The following is a 26,045-nucleotide window of genomic DNA, read 5'->3' on the forward strand; positions in this document are numbered from 1 at the left end:
GTGTGTGTGTGTGTGTGTGTGTGTGTGTGTGTGTGTGTGTGTGTGTGATTTTTCCATGTATAGTAGTATTGTAATACTTTCTGAATAATTAAATTATTTTTTTAAGAAAAATGTTGCTTGCTAAAGTAGTCACAAATGTTTTCTACAAGAAAGCATTTCACTTTTTTGGCTGTTAAAAGACTGATAGTGATCTTTTGCATATACTGAATTTTATGAAGAAGAAATCCTCGTAACAGTGATACAGTAGGACAACATGGACACCATAGGTTAAGAGTCCCATTGTGAGACAGAATTCACTATGAGATACAGTAATTTTCAATTTCCTCTTTAAGAGACAGAGCTAAATTTTAATTTAGAAGGTACTTATGGAAAAATTTCAGGAGTGGCTTTAGAAACAAAAGAAGGATTTTTGTCTTAAGGGTTTATGTGCCTGATGTGAGATGGTTATAAATGTTCTAAATTCTTTTTCTTCCTCTGGTTTTTACTTCTTCCATATTGTATTGATGGGTGCTTTGTGTGGGGAAAAATGTTTCAGCAGATATTCCCTTTTTTCTCTCTTTTTGTTTTCTTCTCTAAGATCCATATAATTTTGCAAATGTTTACTTGCCTGAATAGTCCAAACCTAGCAAACATCACTGTAGTTAATGGGTACGGTTATAGGTACCTTTAAACATTGTCTACTGAACACACTGTTCAAATATATTATTGTACTGGTTATTTTCCTAAAAGAGAAACTCTTGGGATGAAATAGAGCTCTAAAGAGAGGCTGTATGTATGTCCTGGGGGTAAGGGAATGTGGAAGGAGGAAGAATTTTGGGGGGAGTGGGCTTGTATATACAAGGTGTTAAAACTAGTTCAAAGAGCATTTGAAAAGCTAGATATCTGCAGGCAACTTATAAAGGAACATTAGGATACGAATGTCAGTTTAGATACAAAACTAATTAATGTTGAACATGGCAATAAGCTGTAACTTTAGGGTTATCTTTTCCACTGGACAGAAATTATTTGCATCTCTGCTCAATAAAAATCTACAAGTTAAAATAAAATGAGGCAACAGACAGTTTGTCATACTAAATAAACCATGAAAAGATTTGAACCTATGGGTAATTGTATGATTAAATACAGTGAGAATATAGTTAATAAAATTCCAAACATTAAAAATAACAATATAAATTATAAATGCAAATTATCCTTTTAGCAAACAACGTTACCTTCCAAGTTTCTTAGTGGAAGATTTTGACAGTCTAAGTAGTAGTGTTTTAAGCTGGAATTTGGGACAGAACCTTAACCCCCTTTCCACTTCTTATCTACCTCAGAGAATGCCAAGGACTGGAGACAGTTTTATGTAGCAGATAACAGCAAAAAAGTGATTATAAGAAAAGCTAATATTAAATGAGCACTTTCTCTATGCCAGCCAGTGTTATCAGCACTCTAGGTGAACCCCACAACCTTATGAGGTAGAGACTGTTATCATCATTTTATAGGTTTACAAGTAGATGTACACAATTTTAAATAAATATCATCTAAATCAATATAAAAATAGATTTATATCATTATAGATGGTGAAATGACGCAAAGAGCACATAAGACTTAGTTAATCAAATATACCCTGGTTGAACTGAGATTTGAGCCATGGAAGTTTATTGCCACAATATATTCTTTTAATGACTACATTGCATTGCCCTGGAGATCAAATACATGGATCCCCAAAGACGTGAAGGTTGATTGAACAAGACGACTTGATATATGTAGCTTTTCTATTTTAGAGGCTGCATGCTATATTAGTTAAGCACTGCACCAAACTCAAAAATCCCATATTCAAGTCCCTATTGGAAGTTTCACAAATTATATGATTTTGATCAAGTTAATGATCTTTTAGAACATACCTTCTTCATCTGCAAAATAGTAAGAGACACTTTCAACCCTAGCTCTCTTCAATTTTGTTTACTGTAGGGTTATCATTGTAATGGTGCAGGAAGGGCAGGTGTACTAAAGATGCAAGTAGCTGAAGCGTCAGGTTTATGCTGGTGAAATCTGCCCAGTTCAGCTTTGGACAGCTCCAGCCCAGTTCGGCAGACTTAAGAAGCGCGAAGCTTATAGGTGGGAATCATCTCAGACTCCTTCCACTGATCTCATACAATTATTCCTGTTTCTATTGTGACCTACCAATAGCTCAGCTCCTACTGGAATGATTTTCAAGGCTGTAGGTGATATTAATATAATGATAGCTATTCCATTGGGGAAAAAAAAGAAGCAAAGGCATCTAGCACTATGCTATTTTCAACACTAGAATTTTAATAAATGACCACTCCAAGAATTTAATGCTCCAAAGAATTAGTGGTATAGTACAAGGTGATTACAAATGGAAAAGAAACATTGGTGGTAGGGAACCTAGTTCATTAATACACAGAATGTTTAATATTTATCCTATGTTCTTATACTTCCTTAGGAACATAGAATTAAAGGAAAACTTGCCAAATATTTTGTGACCATAGCTGAAATCTTGAACATAAGATGAGTTGTTAATAAATTTGGTAGTTAAATTTGCATTATAACTTCTCCATGTACTTATGTTGATCTAGAAGCATGCTTCATGGAATCCTAAAGAAGGACAGGGTCTTAGGACTTATCTTCTTCAGTCCTATCATTTATACCTCATAAATAGGCTCAACAAAATTATTTCATTCTCCATGTGACCCATCTTTGAAAAAAAAACCTAGACTAGGTCTTCTGCAAGAGATGATAAAATAATTAACACATTTATGATGTAAATATATAGATATATTATGGTAGAAATTTTATTGTAGAGGAAGCACCGTGGATAACCTATATCATTGATTATTTACAGCAAACTTTTATTTAGCTTCTATTACCGGTGGTGTTAGGCATGGAGAATACAAAACTCAGTCCTTATCCTCAATTAACTTACAGTATAACTAATACCTTTTTAGTAGCAAAAACAAAGTCCTATTTATCCTACAACCTGCTAGGAAATCGCAACATTTCAATTTAACCCTCTCCCAAATCATGAAAAGTGATTGTTCCAATTCTCATTTTTACAAATGAGAAAATGGGCTTGGATAAGTCGTGCTGAACTGCTCAGAGTTACAGCGCTAGGTAAGTGCCCGAGCTAGACGCAGGCCCTGATCAGCCTGGCTCCAAGGCCTGTGCATTTTTCCATGAATCCACAGAGTGTGATTTACTTTGATCACAATCACACACAATCCCCTCTTAGCCACCTATGACAGCCTGACGGGTTTATTTTCAAAGGCTCAACCCAGTGATTATGTAGGGAAGGAAGCCCATTCTCTAGTTATAAAGAGGAGCTGGTGAAAAGAGGTCCTCCAGCTGTGAAATGGGGATTCAGAGCTTGTTTTCTTGGTTTATTCCTGCTCAATTGTGTGTGCACCGATGTTTATTACGGTGTTTTAAGTGTCTTCATTGGGCTACAATAACATGGATTTTTTTCTTTTTTTCCTCTCTCTCTCTCTCTTTCAGGTATGGAAAAATCGTATCCACAAAGGCAATCCTTGACAAAAACACAAATCAATGCAAAGGTATGTGTCAGGGCCTTGATACCTGAGCTTGCGCCTGTGTGTTCCACTGATGGCTCCTCCTAGGCGAGGCCCAGGCACCAGCTGCACAGCGATCCCAATGTACAGTATATGGCAACCTTTTTAAGCACGCCGAGGCTTTGATGAGTTGTATTTCTAGTAACATTGCTCATTAATTTTTTTTCATTAACAAACAAAATGAAAATCACAAATCAGAACAAGTATCAAATTGCTTCAGCATAAAACTAAATTACCTTCTAACAACTTTGGGTTGTCTGATTTGAATGATATCATCAGTGATGCAAATTGATTTCCTACATAAAAATGAGGAACTCTGGGGAGAACTTTCCCATGCAAAACACGTTCTCATTTATCTGTTGTTTAAAGCTTTGGCTACATTGGTTGACTAGGAATGAATTTACTGATGGGCCCATTGTGTCTCAGTTTCAGCTGTAAGCATCTCACAGGATCTCAGAATTTGTATCTTATCGAGGCTTCCTTTTTTTTCCTGGAAATATTTCTGAAGTTATTTGGCTATATCTGTGGCTCATGTTTTTTTCATGTCTGGGAATCCAGTACTCTTTTAAGGGCTGCATTCATTTATTTGTGAAATCTATATGGGCTCTCTTGCATGACTGAGTTCATATGGAAAATTGAAATCCTTTTTGTAACATGTGTTATTTGTTGTTTCTCTAATCCAGTCGTTTTTATAATACCAACATCAAGAAATATGGTAGAGCCAAGATCATTCGAAACACTGCCCCTATTTCATGTACAAATATAATGCGTGCATGTTTTCGGAACACTTATACACTGAGAATATATCCTGGCTTAACTGGGTAATGGTCAGATTCAATTCAGCAATTAAGGGAAAAAACAACATTCCCTGTGTCCTGTAAACTCACAATTCCCCCAGGTATTTAGCTACTACAAGACAAAAATTAATAAGACATCATTTCTGTCATCTAATAGTTCAATTTCTAGTTGAAAAGGAAACCACCAAGAAAACCAAGAAACTAATCTTAATATATGTGTTAGGATCATTATATCAGCCTAATATATGTGAGAGTGTAACAGTGGTGTCTATAATACAGGGATCCACAAAATACTATGGGAGGAGAATATGGAGATTCCCTTTTGGGGAATGAAGTTTGTAAAGGCAAGGCAGAATGGATGGCCTTGGGAAAGGTTGGTGTTCAGGACAAAGAATTTCAGAATGTAATTGAGCAGACCCATATAACTAGAATAGAAAAAATGCCCAGGTAAGGATATCGGTAGAAAGAAGGAAGGGACCAAGATTTTGGAGGCATTTATAAAGTTATCCTGGATATTTTGAACTTAATTCTGTACACAGCCCTTATATGTTTTTCTGAGCAGAAATGATATGATTCTACCTGTGTTTTAGAAAAGTTATTTTGCCAAAGTGGGTGAAACTGAGTTACAGGGGGGAAGAAACTAGAGGCAGAAAAAAAAACAATGCACATTTGAAATCCATAGATCACAAGGAAAATGAGGAAAGTCCCTCAGGCACTGCTAGAAAAATGGAAAGGGGGTCACGTGAGTTTTCAAAGGTAGAATTAGATATTTTCTATAAAGGCGAAAGGACGCGGGCAATGAAACCCACATGTTGAGCTGTCATTGTTGGGGAAGAGGGCTGTGTCATTGACTGAAGTAGGAAGTCCAGAAGTAGTAGTGGTGGGTTTTGGGGAGAGGTGGTGAGTTATGTATCTGACATCCTGAGCTAGAGACCCTGGTGTAGCATCCCTGTGGGCAAGGTCAAGGTGGAGCTACAAGAAAGCTCAGAGCTACGATGATGGCCATAACGAAGGGAGCAGATAATAACATTAAGGATAACTTGTAGGGGGGCTGGTGGAGTGGGGTCCATTAGGGTAGGCAGCTGAAAACTGAACCTTGGAGGACATATACGAACAACATTGGGCCATGACTGTGAGATATTCTTCACTCTCAGCCCGTGGGAAGCATGTGGTGTGTGAGAAGCTTTGGACTATTAATTCTGTCACTTCCAGACATGCCTGACCGATTCCCAAAGTTTGGGGTAAAAATATCTACAGGAGCAACCAGAGACAATTGAGGCACCCAACTCAGGCAGTCAGTAATATTGATTGAGCCCCAGTCACAAAGGCAGATGCTTCACAGACAAGCAAGCCCTGTGAACCTCAGTGGGTCCCATGACCTGCCTGATCCTTGGAGTGGTCCATATGGAGGGACCCTCCACTAGGCTAAGGTTTGCTCGGGAATGCAAGTATCTCTTGTCACTGTACAACACTGGTGAAACCAAAAGGGTCCATTGCTAACCTGGAAAATCTGTATCTTAGACTATAATCATAAGGCTTGAAGAGGAAGGGGATGTAGCTGAAACGGCTTGTGAGAGTTTCCATAAGCAATTATCTCTTAACAGTGGGGTGCTGATCTGGACAGATGTGGTGGGTATACTTACCTCAACCCCTAACACTCCTGTCCACATCTTCTTGTAACTGCTTATTTAATTTCCTCTCTCTCTCCAAAGAAACCTTTAGACTCAATGAAGACAGGACCTGTGTAATCTAGAAAATGTATCTTCAGAGAAGGAAGTTGCAGGGGAATGCTTGACTGTCTATTGGAAATACTCGAAGAAAATATTAGAACATATCTCTGTTTTGATGTCAAGTTTCTGTGTGTTTTATATGTGTGTTTTATAATGTACCTGTTGGTATAGTTTTATAAATGCTCATGTTTTAAACACATAAATGTATAAATATTGAGTTTGCTGCTCTAAGATATTTTTATTCATAATAATATGGATATAAAAAGTAGTTTGGAGACTACTGGTCTCAAACGTAATAAGCACTGATAAATTTGGAAGGAGAAAGTGGAGGGAAGGAAGGAGGGAAGAAAGATAAGGAGAAATAAAGGGAGGGAGGGACCACAGAACCCCCTCGGGACATCATTGAAGGAAAGGCAGTTAAGGGTGATCTTATGGGAGGGCAGAGGGCTGTTAGACTTTTTGCTTTGAGGCTCTTGTCAAAGAGGCAGGTGATCACACGGTCATTTCACACTAATAAAAGCCTCCAATGGCATTTTCTGGCCTCAGCGTTTGGAGCCTGTGGATGGCAGTAGTGACTGAATCACATCTTTCACCAAGCACATGGAGCGGGTACCCTAAAAGTAAGCCCTCGTCGTCAGAGAGATACTACTGCCACTTCCATGTCTGGGGAAAAATACTACTTTAATGATACTTTAAGTCCTATTTAGAGTATTATTATTTTCTTCAGAAAAACGGCCCCTGAAGTAGTTATAGGTAGAAACTCCATACAGTTGGGAAGAGAGAGCAATTCCATTTATGGAAAGTTGTTTATAGTCACTGATGAGTGTGTGAGCAAGTTGCCGAAGTTGGAAAGAAGGTCACTGTGAATTCAAGGAGCTGATGGGACCAGGCACCAGAGCAGCATTGAAGTATTGTTTTAAATAGCCAAGAATTGGAGCAGGGGCAGTACTGGAAAAATGGACTGATGCAGAAGGTATTTGTGGGGAAATAGGAGGAATGATACCAGGAATCTGTAGACCATGGTGAAAATGAAGGTGCATTGGTTATAAAATGTTGTGAGGTGAGATTTACATTGGAGATTTTAGGTAGGAGGGAAGCCATATGGAGTTAGGAGCAAGGAGGACTCCCCACTTACACGTCCAGTGGGAGAAGGGATGGTAGGGGGAAAAACACACTTGGGAGGGCTACAAAGTCCCAGTGTCCCCAGAATAAATCAGTTAATGATTGGAAACATGCAAATGGAAGCAACTTGCAGTGATAGTTTATATCCACTCAGGATGCAGACGTAACATGTGGGCCTTCCAAGGCAGGTTACTGTGAAACTAATTCATCCCTTCTTCATTAGGACCATGCTAATTTGGTAGAGCCTTTTAAAAGTCAACATGGGGTCCTGTACGAACTCTCCCGCCGCCCCCCCCCCCCCCAGGAAAATGCTTGCTGGGGTTTGTCTGTTTTCACGTCTGGTGTGGCTGGATGTAACAAGATGCAGTTTCTTGGAGGAAATCGGAGGAAACTGAGGTTGGCAGATGACCAGAGGAATGCTTGCTACCCACATAGCCTTCTGTTTTACTTGCAGCCGCCTTCTGGAAACATATCTTTGATAGAATTTGAAAACTTGGCTATCGATAGAGTTAAATTGCGGAAAGCAGTTAAGAGTCTTGGTGTGAGCTATGTGAAAGGAACCGAGCAGTACCAGAGAAAGCTGGAGGCTGAGCTTCGGAAGCTTAAGTTTTCCTACAGAGAAAACTTGGAAGATGAATATGAGCCCCGAAGAAGAGATCACGTTTCTCACTTTATTTTACACCTTGCTTACTGCCAGTCTGAAGAGCTTAGGCGCTGGTTCATTCAACAAGAAATGAATCTCCTTCTATTTCGATTCAGTATTTTACCCAAGGACAAAATTCAGAGTTTCTTAAAGGATAGCCATTTGCAGTTTGAGGCTATAAGTGATGAAGAGAAGACTCTCCGAGAACAGGATATTGTGGCTTCATCACACCGTTTAGGTGGGGTTCAGTTGGAGTCAGTTTATGAGGGCCCTTTTGCTGATGCTCTGGATTTGTTCTGAGGAAGGAAAGTCTATTTGGAAAATGGCTTTGCTTATGTACAACTCAAAGACATTGCGGCGATCATCCTGAATGAATTTAAAACCAAACTGTCCAAGGTTTTGGCTTTAACAGCCAGGTCCTTGCCTGCTGTGCAGTCAGGTGAGAGACTCCAGCCACTGCTCAGCCACCTCAGTCATTCGTACACTGGTCAAGACTACAGTACACAGGCAAATGTTGGGAAGGTTTCTTTAGATCAGATCGATTCGCTTTCTACCAAATCCTTCCCACCTTGCATAGATCAGCTACATAAAGCCCTATGGGAAAATCACCATCTTCGTCATGGGGGTCTCACGCAGTACGGCCTCTTCCTGAAGAACATTGGCCTAACCTTGGAACAGGCGTGGCAGTTCTGGAAGCAGACATTTATCAGAGGAAAGATGGATCCAGATAAAGCTGATAAAGGCTACTCTTACAATATCCATCATACCTTTGGAAAGGAAGGCAAGAGGACAGACTACACACTTTACAGTTGCCTGAAGATTAACCTGACCAATCCACCAAGCCAAGGGGATTATCATGGGTGCCCTTTCTGGCACAGTGATCCTCAACTGCTGAGGCAGAAGATGCAAGTGTACAAGATCCCTCCCTCAGGGATCAACCAGATTTTGGATTTAGTAAAAGGGACACATTACCAGGTAGCCTGTCAGAAGTTCTTCAAGATGACACATAATGTAGATGATTGTGGCTTTTCTTTGAGTCATCCAAACCAGTTCTTTTTTGAGAGCCAGTGGATCCTCAGTGGAGGTAAAGACATCAAGAAGGAATCCGTCCAACCAGAAACGCCCCAACCCAAACCAAGTGTCCAGAGAAGCAAGGATGTGTCATCTGCTCTGGTCTCACTCAACTCCTCTCTGGAAATGGATCTGGAGGGACTAGAGGATTTACTTCAGTGAACAATCCCTGGGCAGTTGGTAGCCTGTCTTCCTCACTAGCTTTTATTTCCTACTTTACGATTTTATCTTTTTCTTTTTTGTCTGCCTTCTCCCTCCACCCGACCCCCCTTCATCCATCCACATATGCATGAGCTTCTCGGGAAGGCAGCCTTGCAGGTAAAAACAAAGACCTCCGGTATATTTTGCTTTGACAAAAGAGAAGAAGAAGAATTTCTTTTGAAATCTAACGCTTGAATAGTGTGATTTAAGTCCCATTTTAGGAGATAAAACAGCTTTCTGGATTGGTTACTGTCCCCTAGAAACAGTACAACTAAGAACAACTTTTATTTGAATGCTTATCACTGTAATGTTGACCCAGGACTTTTCTGGACCATTTTTGTTAATAAATATCAAAATGTAAAAGAAAAAAAAAGTCATTATGAAAAGAGCAATCGGGAATGTACTATGATGCTACTAATTCTACTGAGAGATTTTATTCAGACATATTTTTAAAGTGTTTTATATGCTCACGCTTAGCACCACTTTATTCTCTATATGGGTAGCACTGTTATACAGCCATTACCATGATAGTCGAGAGGACTAAACTACGACAAACCATGGGATTGTTTATTAGAGGAAGTTCAGTGAGTATGGAAGAATATAAAATCATGTGTACCATAAACATGGAGCTATGGAAATATTTGACAGTCAGGAGTGCTCATCGTTATGTCTGTGGGTGGCCAGGATGCTTGGTGCAAACACTGCCTTTCCACTTCATAGATGTGTGACCTGTGGTCAATCCCTTAACTTTGCTGGGTGCCTCAGTTTCCCCATCTATAAAATGTTAATAATAGGGCCTGACTTGATAATTAAATGAGTTAATACATAGGTAATGCTCAACAATACCTCATGCTGACTGTATAAAATGGCAATATTAAGCAGGGAAAATCTTTGTGTTAAGGTGATAGATTATTATTAACTTTACATTTCTCCCAACTTGTTATATTGTCTTTTCTAGGAAAAAAAAAAAAAAAAAGGCAAAACAGCTCTTGGAAAAACTAAAGTGGTTTCAATTATATTTTGGCTGTTCTTTCTGTTAAACCTTAGTAGCACCTGCCTATGTTTCTTTGTTTTTGTAAATTAAAGTTAGCTGAAAATAGCAATGAATTAAGAGAGAATGTTACCCTTTGCTTCTTTAATGAAAAGGTAGAAGAGAGTTCTTCTTGACCATTGCTTTCTTAAGGAGGGAAATGGAAACGGTGTCTGAGGTGGCTTTTTTAAACAAAATCACTAAGGGCATTGAGCCTGTCATTAAAGAATGAAAATTGGATTCGGTCTTCTTGGAGACACTTGCTTTTGAATCATTTGGAATGTGGCCTCTGGACTAAGGCTATGCAATTGAAACCAAATATTATGAAGACAGGATTTATTGATTTTGTTTTTAGAGACATGATATGAGTTCAGTTTTTCAGGAGCTGTTGCAAGTGAGGTATGAGAAAGTACATGCGCTAGTCTCCTTAGAGGTGAAAAGGCGTCAGAATTAACCCAACTCTGGACACTTCCTGGGTCTTAGCATCTGAAGGAAGGGCTTTTGTTCCCTCCTGCCCCCCACCCCACCCCCAGGCCTCTAAGTCTGTATGGTAGGCAGGCCCGGATAAACACACTCACTCTCTATTCCGGAAGGGGTCGTGGGGAGCTCTTTCAACATAACCTCTCGTTTTCAGGATTGTTCTTTCTTGGGTGGTGGCTGCGGCAGCTTTCATTCTGTATAATATGGCAACATAAAACAAAACAGTCACCAGCAGGCCCAAATGACCAGAAATTGCTGAACAAAGCAGGCCGCAGCTCCAGATGGAGAGTAATGAAAAACAGACCGCAGTTCATTCAGCCACTTAAACACCAGGACCCAGTAAGAGCTATTGTACAAGTCACAGAGATTTGCACTGCTTTGTTTTTGTTGTTTTGTTTTTCCCCATGTGTTTTCCTCCTGGGTCCAGTGTATTTGCTAATTTTAAAAAGTCGGGGAAATGAAATGAAAGAAGCCATTGAAAACAAGGTGTAAATCTTCGATGAATTGACTTGTCTCTGCCTTTTCCTGCTTTTTAAGTTTGGCTTCCTCTGTACCACCTCCCACCCCCGCCAGCCATTTTTTTCTGACAGGCTATGAGTTTAGAGCAGAGGGAATGAGTAATGGATATTCCATAGAAAGTTTCCATGCTTAACAGCCAAAGGATATAAGAGCCATTAGAGTGTGCCAAGCATACCGACTTCTAAGATCTTGAAATACTCCCTTCTTGCCTTTGTTGTCACAGGCTGCTTGAATTATATTTATGGACGATTATGTTGCCCTTACCATTTCATTGGACCCCTAAAATCAAAGTTGAAGACAAGGATCCAAAAGTTCTGAGATCATCCATGAAGGGTATCATTAATTCTTTATTAAATGAAACCATAAATTGTTATTCTTCTCTAAGAGAAATAATTCTGCATACTAGATTCATTTTTATAGAGAGGGATAGAACCCACCTAGATTGCTTCATGGAGGGGTGTGAATGAATCCATTTAGCAGTTCTAGATTCATGGCCCTGTTATATGCTTTTTTAAAGTATTTCTGGGTAACTAAGTAGGAGGTGGTACACTTAGACAAATTTGGAATTAATCCATTTTATTTATTATTTAATTTTCTCCTTTAGTCACTAACCGGGAGCATTTAAACAGCAAGTGAGGAAAGTGTGGATTTCTGTATTAAATCCCATGAACCTGGAGGGAGGGATGGATACTCTAGTTTGTCATATTTTTCTGTAGTCTTTGCAGGGTATGCAGTAGCCCCTACCTACAGACCAATCCTAGTACGTGACACTGACATGTACCCGGGCAGAATGTGTGTATAAGTAGAACCATTTGGTTTCCAGAAAATAGCATACCTATCCGGGCCTAGTCCACAAGGAAACTAAGCAAGTAAAGGAAGAAACTAAACACCATGAAAAGCCTCTTTTCAATACCTGTTATTTCCCCAAATCAGTGAAAACTAAAATAAATATTCTGTGAAATTTATGAGTCTGAGGAATTACATTTTGAGAGGAATAGGCTCCTCCCCCAGCTGGGCTCACAGCCTCTAGTGCAAGGAGCCCAAGACACAATGAGACTTGAAAAACACATTTATTTAATTTTCAAATACTGGAATTAGGTTACCAAAAAGAAAAGATGAAAACAGTTCTGTTTAGACAACTAAATTTCCCATTTCCCTTTGCGGTATGAAGTGTGTGATTTTTCCCTGAACTTCTTTTGTGAATTTTTCTCTAATCTGGTACAGTATTAATTTTGCAGCTAGGCACAGGTGATCAATATATAAACATATATTTGCTTCCTTTGGTATTGATACTGAGTTTTGTTTTCATTTCAGAAACAGTTAGTTTGTGTAGGAACTTCGGTAACTTCAGTCAGAATTGTCCTGTAGGTACCTTTTACATGAAATTTTCATCCTGGGCCTCTTTTGAGAAAACTCCAGTGTTTATAGTCTTATAGCCAGAGTTAGGAAAGAACACTGACTTTGAAGGTAAATGGTCGCCACGTGTTGTCTCCAACTCAGCCATACAACTGCAGCTAAAGACACTTCTCCTGTCAAAGATAATCCTTTCGAAACTGTTTTTCTCAGTTCAGTATATTCAGTATTTTAGACGGTTCTTTTATGAAGATGATGATGATGATGCAATGGTGCTGAGTTAACTTTGAGAAGACGTTGAGATAAATGTAAAACAAAATATCTACTCATGTTCTGGGAGTCATACAACTGCACATTTTTCTTCAAGAGTGTCTTATAGCTCTATATTTACTCAGTATTTGCTTGTAATCACTGTGAATATACACATTAGGCAAAAGTAAAACTCTCCACCAACATTAAATTTAATAGGTAACAGTGCTTTTTTTTTTTAAGGTTTTTTTTTTTTTTTGATGTGGACCATTTTTAAAGTCTTTATTGAATTTGTTACAATATTGCTTTTGCTTTATGTTTTAGTTTTTTGGCTGCGATGCATGTGGGCTCTTAGCTCCCCAACCAGGGATTGAACCTGCACCCCCTGCATTGGAAGGTGAAGTCTTAACCACTGGACAGCCAGGGAAGTCCCAACATTGCTGTTTTAAAGCATAAATGTATATTTGACATCATTTAATACTATAACCTATCTCCCTAGCTCTTTTGCGTGTGAAGAGATTATTTTATTAGAAAAAAATATAAATAATTTGTGTGGAGTTTAAAATCATTTAAAAATAAAATGGTAGCCTAAATGTGAAAAGAATTTGAAAAAGAGGGGACTTCCCTGGCAGTCCAGTGGTTAAGACTTTGCCTTCCAATGCAGGGGGTGTGGGTTTGATCCCTGGTCAGGGAACTAAGATCCCACATGCCGCATGGCCAAAAAAACCAAAACATAGAACAGAAGAAATGTTGTAACAAATTCAATAAAGACTTTAAAAATGGTCCACATCCCAAAAAATCTAAAGAAAAAGAATTTGAAAAAGAATAGATACATGTATATGTATAACTGAACCACTTTGCTGTACACCTGAAACTAACACAGCATTGTTAATCAACTATACTTCAATATAAAATAAAATTTAAAAAATAAAATGGTAGAGTTATGTTGCTCTCAGCCATAATCTGAATGTGACTTTTGCTAACGCATGTCTTCTAACTTCACAGAAATCCTTTTGTCCAGATATCCTGTTTGTTCTCCTGCTCCTGTCCTTCAACTCCCTATGTTTAGAGTTTGTTAAAATATATATAAAATGCTCACTCTTCTAAACTCCGCTAGTCTGTTAATGATTTCTTCCAGAATTCACCCTCCCAAGAAGTCCTGAGTAGACTCTCCTCATCCTATTTATACATTTTACAACACCACCTCCTCTGAGCGTCATCTGGGAGCAAAGATCTTACACCCCCTTATCTCTTGGGCTTTTGTGATTAGTGTGTGTCTTCATCTAGATTATAAACTCCTCAGGCTTCTCATGGACCTTATTTTCTACTGTCAAAGTGTTGAGGAAACAGGATGGTTCAGAGGGGTCTTAGATTCCACGGGCTTTATCTTTCTCTCTGGGAGCCTTTGATGTCACATCAGTAGAAAGAACAAACATGGCTGGGTATATGTTCCAAAGGCCTGTAAAACCGCCAAGGGTACCAGAGACATAGTATACATACATTTCCCAGTTATTCTTTAAAGGTAAGCACTTATAACTGACAATATTTATTAGTGTGTAATTATCCCTTTGACTTGTTTGAAGTTATCTATCTTCATTCATCAATGATTTCATAAATATATGGGAAATCCAATATAGTAATATTTCTTTTAAATAATATATGAACTGTAATGACATAGAATGGATAAATATTATATTGGTGTGTGTCCAGTTTACTAAAATTCATGTAAACTTGCAACACCATGTAAATACATATCCTTTCAAATATAGGACTTGAAAAAAATATAGATTTTTTTCCCCCAAAATAACCCTCTTAGTCCTTCAAGGAGTTTTCAGATGAAGTCTACACTGAGACAATTTCTAAGTAATAATCTTAGTTTTCTTGGACAAATTACATAATGTCTCTAAACATCTGTTTCCTTAACTGTCAAATGAGGTTATTTATACCTACAATGAAAAAAAGTATTTTCAAAATTACATGGAACCCTGTTTGTAATGTGTCTGGCACATCTGTCAGGTAAATTTTTCTGTGGTCTTGCACTTGGATTTCTTCTTGTAGGAACCATCTTGTCTAGAGCACCATTATATCTTACACAATTTAATGCAGTTATGAGTACTTTTGAAGTGTTCAGGAATGTGTATTTCATGAATTGACATGTGTTTATTGAGACTGGCTTTGTTTTTTAATTTAATTTTATTTATTTACTTATTTAATTGAAGTATAGTTGATTTACAATGTTGTATTAATTTCTGCTGTACAGCAAAATGATTCAGTTATACACATATATACATTCTTTTTTATATTCTTTTCCATTATGGCTTATCCTAGGATATTGAATTTAGTTTCCTATGCTATACAGTAGGACCTTGTTGTTTATTCATGAGACTGGCTTTGTTAATAGCAAAAAGTATTTAAAGGACTTTTTTTCATACGTTTTTGTGTTGGCTATACGATAGCCCTCAGGATTTTTCAAGGCCTATAAACTTGATGTTTTTGAAGAAAAGTGCATTCCATCACAGTGGCAGGTGGTGGAATTCATTCTGAGTTGGGTAGGTTCGGAAAGAAAGAAAAAAGTGCCCCTTCGTTCACCCTTTGTCATGATGTTCACTCCATAACATTGTTTTACAGGTTCAAAGGTAAAAGGAAAAAAAGCCTAAAGATTCTTGCTTCCTTAGCTTTGAAACCATAGTAAAAGCATATTTTGTTTAAGGCTTGGTGAAAAGTCATATGATTTGATGCTTGTTCTTATTGACTTATTGGTTATTCATGCTGCTCTTAAAATAGCTATTTTTCCTTTCCTTTAGTTAAGAAATGAGAACTCTGGCATATGAAAGAGAAAAACTCATGCACATGACTGAAAAAAAAAAAAACTCAAACTATAAAAGCCAAAATTGAATTTGAAGGATGAATGTATCATTTGTTATAATTGTAAGTGGCTGTAAGTGGGCTCACATGTCCCTTTATCCATAAAATATTAGTGATATAAGGTCTGTATTTCATATGATCATTTTAAAAACCAGCTTGGTTTCCCCATTGTGTTGTGAAATAAGAGAAAATAGCAAGGTTCACATTTAATTTGTACTACTTCTCTTAAAAGGTCAGTTTATTTTAGAATAGAATAGACCTATTGGTCATTAAGCTGACGTCAGCCCTGAGTTGGAAGAAACCTGTATTCATGGAGTATCTTTGGGACACCTTCTCTGTGCCGCTTTTAAAGATATAGTTTCTCTCAAGAAGAGATAATAAAACGCTTAAAACGCAGCTATAACAACTTTTCACATCCTTGGGGCTTGTCCACGCTGGGAAAAGCGAGAGTTGCAACAAAAGATTTTAGGGAAGCAACTGCTCAAAAACACACTAGGCTTTGGGCTTAAAGGTGATGTGAAAAATAACCACGTTTGAGATTGTACTAAATGAAACCAAGTGGCAAAATCCCATGAGACATGGACTACAAGGCATTGGAGTTTATGTCTTTGGAGTACTTTTATTATAATAGATACTTAAAGTGAAAATTGTAGCTTTTTATTGAAGAGTGAAAGAAAAGAAATTTTTTTCTTAAAAAAGAGAATTATGTGAGGTAGAATTTAGAAGCTCACTAAAAAAATACTGTTAAAAACTGTGATTAAAGAGTTTCTCAAAGGTTCTTACGAGATATTTTTGAGTAACAAGAGGTTAAGTATCAGAAAATCTCTAATTTCATATATACAATATAAAGAAATTATGGCTAATACTATATTTTTCATAGAGAAGCAGGTGATGAAATTGAGAATAACTTGAGTAGGGGAAAACTTAAAATTTTGTTTTTTAAATAAAAATTGCATGTGTTTAAGGTGGACAGCATGGTGATTTGATACACATGTACACAGCGAAATGATTACTGTAGTCAAGCTAATTAACATTACCTCACAGAGTTACCATTTGTGTGTGTGTGTGTGTGTGTGTGTGTGTGTGTTTGTGTGTGTGTGTGATGAGGGTGCCTGAAATCCACTCTCTTAGCACATTTCCTGGATTCAGTTCTGCAGTATTAACTATGCTCACCATGCTGCCCATTAGATCTCTAGACATGGTCAACCTACGTAGCAGCAATTTTGTAACCTTAGACCAGCATCTCCCCATTTCCCCCACCTTTCTACTCTCTGCTCCTGTATATTTGATTTTTTAAGTTCCACATATAAGTGATATCATGCAGTATTTGTCTTTCTGTGTCTGACATTTCATTTAGCATAATGTTCTCCATATTCATCTATGTTGTTGCAAATGGCAGGATCTCCTTTTTTAAGGCTGAATATTATTCCATTGTATATATATGTACATATATATACACCACATTTTCCTTATTCATTTGTTGACAGACACTTAGGTTGTTTACATGTCTTGGCTATTGTGAATAATACTGCAGTGAACAAGGGGTTGCAGGTAACTCTTTGAGGTACTGATTTCTTTCCCTTCAGATGAATACCCAGAAGAGGTACTGCTGAATATCATATGGTAGTTATATTTCTAAGTTTCTGAGAAACCTTCATACTGTTTTCCCACAGTGGCTGCACCAATTTGCATTCCCACCAGCAGTGCACTAGGGATCCCTTTTTTCTACATCCTTGCCAACATTTCATATCTTTTTGATAATAGTTGTCTTAACAGATGTGAGGTGATACCTCATTGTGGTTTTGGTTTGCGTCTCCCTGATGATTAGTGTTGTTGAACATCTTTTCATTATCTTTGGCCATTTGTGTATCTTCTTTGGGAAAATATTTATTCATATCCTTTGGTCCTTCACCCATTTGTTAATAGGGTTGTTTTTGTTTGTTGGTTTGCTATTGAGTTGTATGAGTCCCTTATATAACTGGGATATTAACCAACTTTATCAGATATATGGTTTGCAAATATTTTCTGCCAACTAAAGGAAAACTTAACAAACCAAAGATTCCCATATGAAAAGTGGAATTTCCTTCAGTATTACTCAATTTTTTTTTTTTTATTTCGTTATGCGGGCCTCTCACTGTTGCAGCCTCTCACTGTTGGGGCCTCTCCCATTGCGGAGCACAGGCTCCGGATGCGCAGGCTCAGCGGCCATGGCTCACAGGCCCAGCCGCTCCGCGGCATGTGGGATCTTCCCGGACCAGGGCACGAACCCATGTTCCCTGCATCGGCAGGTGGACTCTCAACCACTGCGCCACCAGGGAAGCCCAGTGTTACTCAATTTTAACCATTGTTTTAAACAAATGAGAATAACTCCAAGTGAAATATGTATGTACACATACAACTTTTATATGTATTAATATATTTATTTATATATTTATTATACATATTATGATATATGTATGTTAGAGTGTGTGTGTGTGTGTGTGTGCGTGTGTGTAAGACAGGGAAAAATATTTATGAGACACTTGTATCCTAAGAGAGTTTTAAAAATCCTTCTACAAAGATTTACATCAAAGTTTGTTGTAGTTTAGTAGAACATAATTTTCTTAAAAGAAGCTTGAAGCGAAATCCTCACCATTCTTTGTAAGTAAGCATCTGCTGTGTTACATAAACCAAAGAAGTCCAGGGGAAGTTGTTATGCCTTAGATAGTGATCATGTGCTTTGCGATTTTCTTCTATTGTGAGAAGGTAATATGACAAGTTATAAGGTATCAACATTGCTTATACAATGATCAAAAATCTTGATCAAGCATTGATACAATGTGTATATGTTAGGGTTAGGGTGAAATCTGTGTAAAAATTTAACATTTCTACTTGCATCATTGTATTTCCACCTATTATGTCCTATTAACATGGACTGTTAATACAAATAACACATCCTATTATGTTGTCCAAGTCAGCCTATCTTTCCTCTCTCAATGTCTTTTTAAAGTTACTCATCTGGAGCCAGTCCTTTGGCTCTGCTTCTTGTTAGGGAAATTATTTTTTTAAATTATATGAAGTATAACTTTCCAGATAAGACAGTTCCAATTTATAAGTGACCTTCTGTGGAAAATCAAAAGCCCGTATTGTCCATGCATGGGTGAAAACATCAGCCATGATAGCAAACTGAAGGGTAGTTGGTCTGTGTGGTGAGGAAGACATATGGTTTCTCTATGAACCCATGGTCTCTTGTAGTGTCAAGGGCTATCAGACCTATCAGCATTCACCAATATTTTTTTCTTGTGTATCTCATCTGAATTCCCTTAAGGGTAGGAAGTAAAGTCTTCAACCTATTTCCCACCAACCAATCAATGAGTAAACCAAATAAAACAGACTAAAGGACTAAGACAGAAAAAAAAAGGAAGTAAAAAGTGAATCCCAGTGATAAGGGTCAGGAATGGCGTCTTTGATCTGTTTGTCCAGGAAGGAAACCCTGCTTTACAGAGTGAGCTGGCGAATGAGTTGATGATGCCCTGTGGGATCCTCAGAAGTACGGTAAACGGTGGCTGTGGGGCAGGAGATGTATTTGTACTAATATGCTGTGCAACTCAGCCTTGGTCAAATAGTTGTTCAGCATCCCGGAGTCTAGAAATCTCTTAGAACATTCCTGTAAGTCATCAACAGGGCAAATCTGTCTAGTGAAGGATTGTTGTTTGGCTACAATACTGCTTAAAAGTATTTAGATGTGAATACTTTTTAGTGGTGCCTAAACCACTCTGCTGTTTTCATAAAAGCAGCCCACTTCACTCACTTGTATACCTGCTTGGCCCCAGAAGGCACGCATGGCTTCAATTTTTAATAGCCTGCTGAGTGGATATCAAGTAACTCAGAATTATTATTATCTCCATTTTACTGCAGAGGAAATGAACCTGGAGATGGTGGACAACTTGTCGACCACTATTGCCAGCATCCGGTCATAGTCTGTCAAAGCTTTGCTCCCCATTATTTGCAATTCCTCCCTCAAAATAATCCCCATAAGTAAGACTAGAGGACAGATCCTGGATGGTAGTAATGACAAGCAGACGCAAGCACAGCGTTTTAAGTTTGCGTGAGGCGAACAGTTCGAAAGAAACACACCCTGGTTCTCACCCACCCCCTTGCATCCCATTACAACAGTATTGATGGGGATTATAGCTCTGTTATGTCACCTAATATAGATGTAAAAGAACCTGCAGGTTCTGCCTTGAAAGCATAGTACCTTTTGAAAATATTTTGATCATTTTGTTTCATTTAGAGCTATTTTCTTTTTTTTTAATATATTTTGGGAACCATTTTCTGTTCACTTCAATTTTGCACTTAAGTGATATTGACCAATGTCTAGCCTTTCATCTGTGTTGACTTCAATGCGAGTAGCAGTTTAATCAATTTTAAGTGGGGAAATATCACAGAATTATGGATGGTGGTAGGCAGGCACAGTGCTGTTGATAATTTCTTTTACTCTCAGGATTCAGAATGAGGCATGTGCTTCCTTAAAGGGCCCATGTGGTAGAGTTTCACAGCAAACATTCTCTTTCATCTTGTTTAAGTTCTGTTTGGCTGGCCTCCCATGTTTGCTCACGGGGATAAGGTTAAGACCTCTGAAGAGGCCACTCCATCCCAATTACTTACCCAGCCTCCCTTCTTTTCTTTAAATAGCTTGCACTTAGTTGTAGAGAGCGTTTTGGTGTCGTTATCTCTTTGATGGATGAACCCAGGGATAAACAACTATTTTCTATTTGGATTCTAAAGGTACGATCAAGTTTAATCAAAAAGACTATTAATATTTTGAATTTATCCATGAACCAACTCTTGCAGCAAAACACCCAAATGCCTGCTCACGTCAGTCTTTCCTTTTTCAAGCTGGTTTTTCTCCAAAGATTCTTCCCCCATCCGCATAGCTTCCTATTGTCTTAAGTTGCCTTCAAGTCTCCACCTCCACCCAGAGGCTGCCTCGTCTTGAGCATCGCCCAGTTTTGTCAACTCTTCTGGTACGTGCTTTTAACCTCACTTTAGAATCCCCTGCCCAAATTTGAGTCTGAATTTTTATAACGTTTGGATTGTAACTCTGTTTCTTTCTGGTCTAGTCCTTGAGGGTTACATGTCTCAGGCCTGATGTTCTCCTTCCAGGTGCTGACTTTATAACTAGATCCTACTTACTGGAACTGTTGAGAGAATTATTCCACTTCTCTAACACCATCATCTGCACTTAGTCTGTTTTTGCTGCTGGGATTTTTTGCAGGAAGGGTAGCCCTTTCCTATTTGTAACCAAAATTAAATCATTCTGAGGCAGGGCATGAATGTGTTTTGTGGGGTTTCTTGTCAAGCTGAAGATTGTTATAATAGGCAAACAGGAAGTCCTCATGCACTGGAAACTATAACGTCCTACCTTGGCATGGCATCTGTTCTTCCATAATAACCAGTCACCTTGGACATCGCCAGAGTTCCTTGAATTTTTTGGACAATGGGAGAAAAAGGAAAAGCTTTCTCATTTGGATTTAACTCAAGAATTAAAGCATTGCCTGAAGCTCTGTGCTGCCAGTGGTTTTATTCAGGCTTTGTTCTCTGAACAATTTGTAGATAGATGGTTGTGTTCTGAATTCCCAGCCCTCATTAGCTTACTGCACACATGTGGAAACACAGAGGCTGTGACCTTCAGATCCACTCCGGAAATACAAACGTGGCCTCTAAGTTTAGAGAGGAAATGCTTCCCTCTCTCTAGCCAGGAACTGGGACTGATGCTCTGCCCAGGTCACATAGACATCTGAGCTGTCCCAGCCAGCAGGGAAAAAAATGACCTCCCGGGTAATACGTGCGTCATTACGACTTGACCATGTCCTTGATCCAGTGGACGGTAGCTCACTTTAAGCGCGTAGACCTGTAGGATTCTTTTAAGTCATAAAAAATGGACCCAAACAAAGTGGAAATGACTGATAATTGGTGAAATTATTGATAATTTATCTGTGAAAAGTTAACCAAGAAAAAAATTAATTTAAAGGGGCCACAGAGATATCTCATTTTTATCAGCCTTGTTTAAAAGCAAAAGTTGTTTGTTTTATTCTTTGATGGCTACATTTCAAGAGTCACTAAACTTTCCAGCCCTTTCAGCAAAATAAACTCAGTCTTGTCATTTTTTCCTAAAGATGTAATCTTTGCATTGTATTACTGAAAATTTGGAAATAATCTAAATATGCAAAAACGGAGAATGACTAAACTCTGGTTAAAGCAATGGAGTATTTTACAACCATTTAAAAAGAGAATTTTTAAGACTTTGAGGCCGCATAGGAAACTAGCTATAGTATGACGTAAAATGGGAAAAAGAAAAATAGAAAAGTCTCTCTATGCTCTGCTAATAACTAGGTCAAAAGATGATGCATGGTGATTATTGAAGATAGTTTTGCTTGGTAGGTGTAAGTATTGGTTGACATTTATGTCTTCTCTGAATTGTGAATTCTTTGAGGGAGGGATCACATTTTTCTATATCTGCAAAACCAAGACCTAGCATATAATAAGGGCTAATCAGTATTTCTCAGTTAATCCATTAAAAGATAGCCAGGAAAAGCAAATTATAAAACTGTATCTAAAATCTGAATATAATTCTGTAAAAATAATACTTAAAAGGCTAAGAACTTGAAGATATCATGGAGCAGTGATTACAAGGATTCTCTGTATGGTGATATATTGATTTTCAAATCTCCATTTTATATGTATGTGTGTATATATATATATATATATTTTTTTTAATGTGCTATCTAGAAAAAAAAGAGTCGACTAGTGTCAGCATAACTTACCAGTATTGAAATGCCACAAGAAGAAAACGTTCATTTATTCGATAATGAGAGAGTTTAAAGATATGCATCTTCATTAAAATTCAGTTATATGTGTACATTTTGGAATATCTGTCATTTGAATGAGATGTCATTAAGTGATAAACTTCTAACTACCTATCGTAGAATACACAGCCTTTCATGGTGTGGACTGTACTCTCTAACACTTGGGGCTACTGCACTTTTTGTAAAATGTGAGTCCTGCCAAGCTCTGGGACTGGGGAGCACTCACATTGTAGTTCCCATGAACAGCCCCACTGGTGTAATGAGCAACTTAGGCAGCCATACTGATGACCCTGGTCAGTTCTTATCTCTTACCATGTATCTAATCATCCCCAACTACTAACACGCCATATGTAAAGGCACTTTGGTGCCTATTCCCTTTGCTTGGAACAATCATTATACCTCTTATTTGATAATAAAGTCTTGTATTTATTGAGCACTTACTATGTACAGAAATTATACTGAGAGCTTTATATACATGATGGCAGTGTTTTTCAAATTGTTATAATTATTATCTCTATCTTATAGGTGTGAGAGACAAGGAACTTGCCCACGTCTCCACAACCACGAAATAGCAGATGTGGGATGTAAATTCAGGGCTGCTTTGTTCTAAAGCCCAACCACTTAATCTCTCACATCCCTCTCCTGTGCTGCCTGTGCTCTTCCTTGACTTGGGTGACTCAGCTGATAAGAACCAAGTCTTCAAAGCTTTCTTTCTCCCTCCACCCATGCCCGAGCCAACCTAGACACCCTTCCTCTGTCTCCCTTAATAAAGCTCTTTGTTTCCCCAAAAGTCTCCCCAGCACTTAGAAAACTGGATATAATCAGTGATTTTTTTTTTGTACCTCTTACATGGTGGGCTTATCATGGGCAAGTATTTTACACTTATTCAGGAAAAAAAACAAAAACAAAAATAACTGTATCTTGTTCACTTGTACTTAGCATATGCTTGACACGTGAAGTAGTTATCCCAAGAATGGCTGGAAGAATAAGATAATGAATGGCTGAACCACATCTTAGGTTCTTAATACATGGATGTTGCACCAAGAAATCATCATGCATGTGATTTTGGTTGTGATTAGAAACCGGGATAAAATTATAGCCATTTATCATCCAGCTGCACTAAGCTCAGGGTCTTGTTAAGAACATTTGGACTCAGAGTACTTTTGCAGATTCATTGCGTTCTTTAAACAGTGCTTTAATCATGCCCCTTGCCTGGTTAAAACCTGTCCATGACCTGTTATTTCGTTTCCTATCAAGTCTGAATTCCTCAGGATGGCTTTAAAGGGCCTCCTAATATGAATCAACTCACAGTATTTTTCATTCTGTTTCAACATATACCTGTCAGGCTAAGCAGGCCAGTCACTTTACTCTCCCAACACATCATGTTTGTACCACCTTGGGGTCTTTACTCAACTCATCCCCCCTCTCCAGAGTACATCTGGACTCTTCTTCGATTCTAAACCAGACTTAGATTATTGGTAAATTAAAATTCTACTTACTAGATGGAAGCTTTCCTATCTACTTTAGCTCTTGGTAAAGTCTCTTTTCTACGAATTCTCTTTGCTTCTGTCGGATAATTTACCACTTAATAATATCAGTGACTATTTTCAGCAATGCTTTAGTTATGCCAGCATTGTTGTCCCTGCAAAATTATTAACAGATACCACATATCTCTTCTGTTGTTTCAAACTACAAGATATTCAGTTCCCACTATGGGCTAGAATCTATTTTGCACACTTTATGAACACTTTATTAGGAAAAGATTTGAGTTTCCCTTTGGTTAATGACAAAGGAGAAAGTCTTTCAATAGAATTGATTAAAGTCAAAAGTTGGATTCTAAAAATAAGTTTGACTCTCAAATTTGTGATTTGAGAGGGATTCTAATGATACACTGTTGTATGTGAACAGATGAGACCATGAAACTAGTTTTGTGCTTGGGTGTCTTGTGTGACTTTAATATTTAGTATGTAACATATGTGGAGAACAGTTTTTACTCTCCTCTGATAGCTGTTGGTGCCTCTGTGAGTTGCTATGTTTGGTCTACTGACCACCCCATGTCAAAAGACCTCAACCCTATATTTAGCCCAACATTTGGCCAATGTCTACTGTTGGTTATAAAGGGAAACCTGGGAAACAAGTTTGAATGGGTAGGCAAAAAATGAAAGAAACCATGGGCCCTCCTCATAAGACCATCATATATAAAGAATAACACCCTTTTGACTTTATTTGGGGAATACGCCTCCATCATTTCACTGTTTATAAGAGTAATAACAAAATGGGATTTTCATATTATGACTTAAAAGTTTAGGGGTCCCACTGTGTCTTAGGAAAGAATGAAAACACATGTGTCACAAGACTAACTGAAAACAGAAATTTCATATCTGGTCATGTTCAGTCACTTCACTGACACTGTGCCTCCTGAGTTTGGAATTCCTTGGAGAACAGAAGTTGAAAAGGAAATGGTGAGCTTTTCCAGTAACATTTGGTTTAAATTTACCTGCAATTAAAATTCTTATGGTACTAATATTTTTTCTTTTTTTGGTTTCAGAAACATTAGCTGTTTTAGATACATGTAGCAAAAGCCTCCCTTTTGCTATAATTTCTAACAATTCATTAAGATAATTAAAAATAAAAGGCAAGAGAAAGAAAAAAATGGAAAAGTCTACACCTTCCCTATCTCTCAAGAGATAGTCATTAGAAGTTTTCAGCAAGTGGAGGATTGCCCTGTCACTTTACATTATGCTGGATAGTAAATAAATACCTCACATATTTCTAAGTTTGGGATATGAGCATTTGAAAAAAAGTAAGAAAAATAATTTATTCTTTAGCTGCAGCATGGTGATGAGTGCGGAAGGGGGATTTTGATTCACCTGATATTACAGTTAGAATTAAATTATTATCTAGAGACTATAAATATTGCATGATTCCTTCTTAAAGGAGATAATTAAAATTTATAAGACTGTCCATGAGAATTCCTGGAATAAGGAACTTAAATAGTCTTAAAACTTTAAGATTTGATGTCAAGATATAAAGGTAATTTCATTTCTTTACATTTTCCATTTGATATTTGATCCAACTGCTTTATGGTTTCACCAAGAAACTGACCCAAAGACTTGAGAATTAACACCAAGGACCTTGCAGGGGAACACACTAAACAAAACAACAAGCGGTGGTGAAGAGAGCTGTAATACTCCCTTGCAGATCCATCTTGGACAAAGACTGTCTAATATTTCAAATGGTGTGGCATGTGAACCATGCTGCATGCATGGGCTTTCAACTTTAGCATTTAGAATGCATGTATACGAACAGAAGGGTATTCTGACAATCTATCTTTTCTTTATAATCTATGTAGCAGTTCCAAAAGTCCTTAGCTGGAGGATAGATTTGGAAAGTGCTGCTTTTCTGCTCTCGACACATTCGGGTAACCATTCCAAAGCTGCCAAGGTACCACTTCAGAGGCAACCTGCTGTTACTGAAACGGAGCAGGACCCTGTGGTCTGTCCCCACAATGTCCTCCACCTGCCTTTTGTCTGTAGAAAAACTTTAGCCAAAGAATAAGTTTAAT

General features: G+C 37.9%; 1 protein-coding gene and 1 pseudogene across 12 annotated transcripts in view; both read left to right on the plus strand.

Moving 5' to 3' along the window:
• The window catches only part of RBMS3 (RNA binding motif single stranded interacting protein 3), a 715,251-nt gene that overhangs the window by 231,598 nt on the left and 457,608 nt on the right, over window positions 1-26,045 (plus strand). For all 11 annotated transcript variants that reach the window (XM_027088163.1, XM_027088168.1, XM_027088170.1 and 8 more), the window contains exon 3: window positions 3,499-3,557. In XM_027088163.1, the coding sequence (XP_026943964.1) occupies window positions 3,499-3,557 (59 nt within the window). The remainder of the gene's footprint in view (window positions 1-3,498; window positions 3,558-26,045) is intronic.
• LOC113610220 (DNA primase large subunit pseudogene) lies at window positions 6,839-11,024 on the plus strand (annotated as a pseudogene). Its single transcript, XR_003429003.1, has one exon. The product of XR_003429003.1 is annotated as a DNA primase large subunit pseudogene (transcript).

This window comes from Aethalodelphis obliquidens, unplaced genomic scaffold (genome assembly GCF_003676395.1).
Source record: "Aethalodelphis obliquidens isolate GAN/ISIS:26980383/991018 unplaced genomic scaffold, ASM367639v1 scaffold62, whole genome shotgun sequence".
NCBI lineage: Eukaryota > Metazoa > Chordata > Mammalia > Artiodactyla > Delphinidae > Aethalodelphis > Aethalodelphis obliquidens.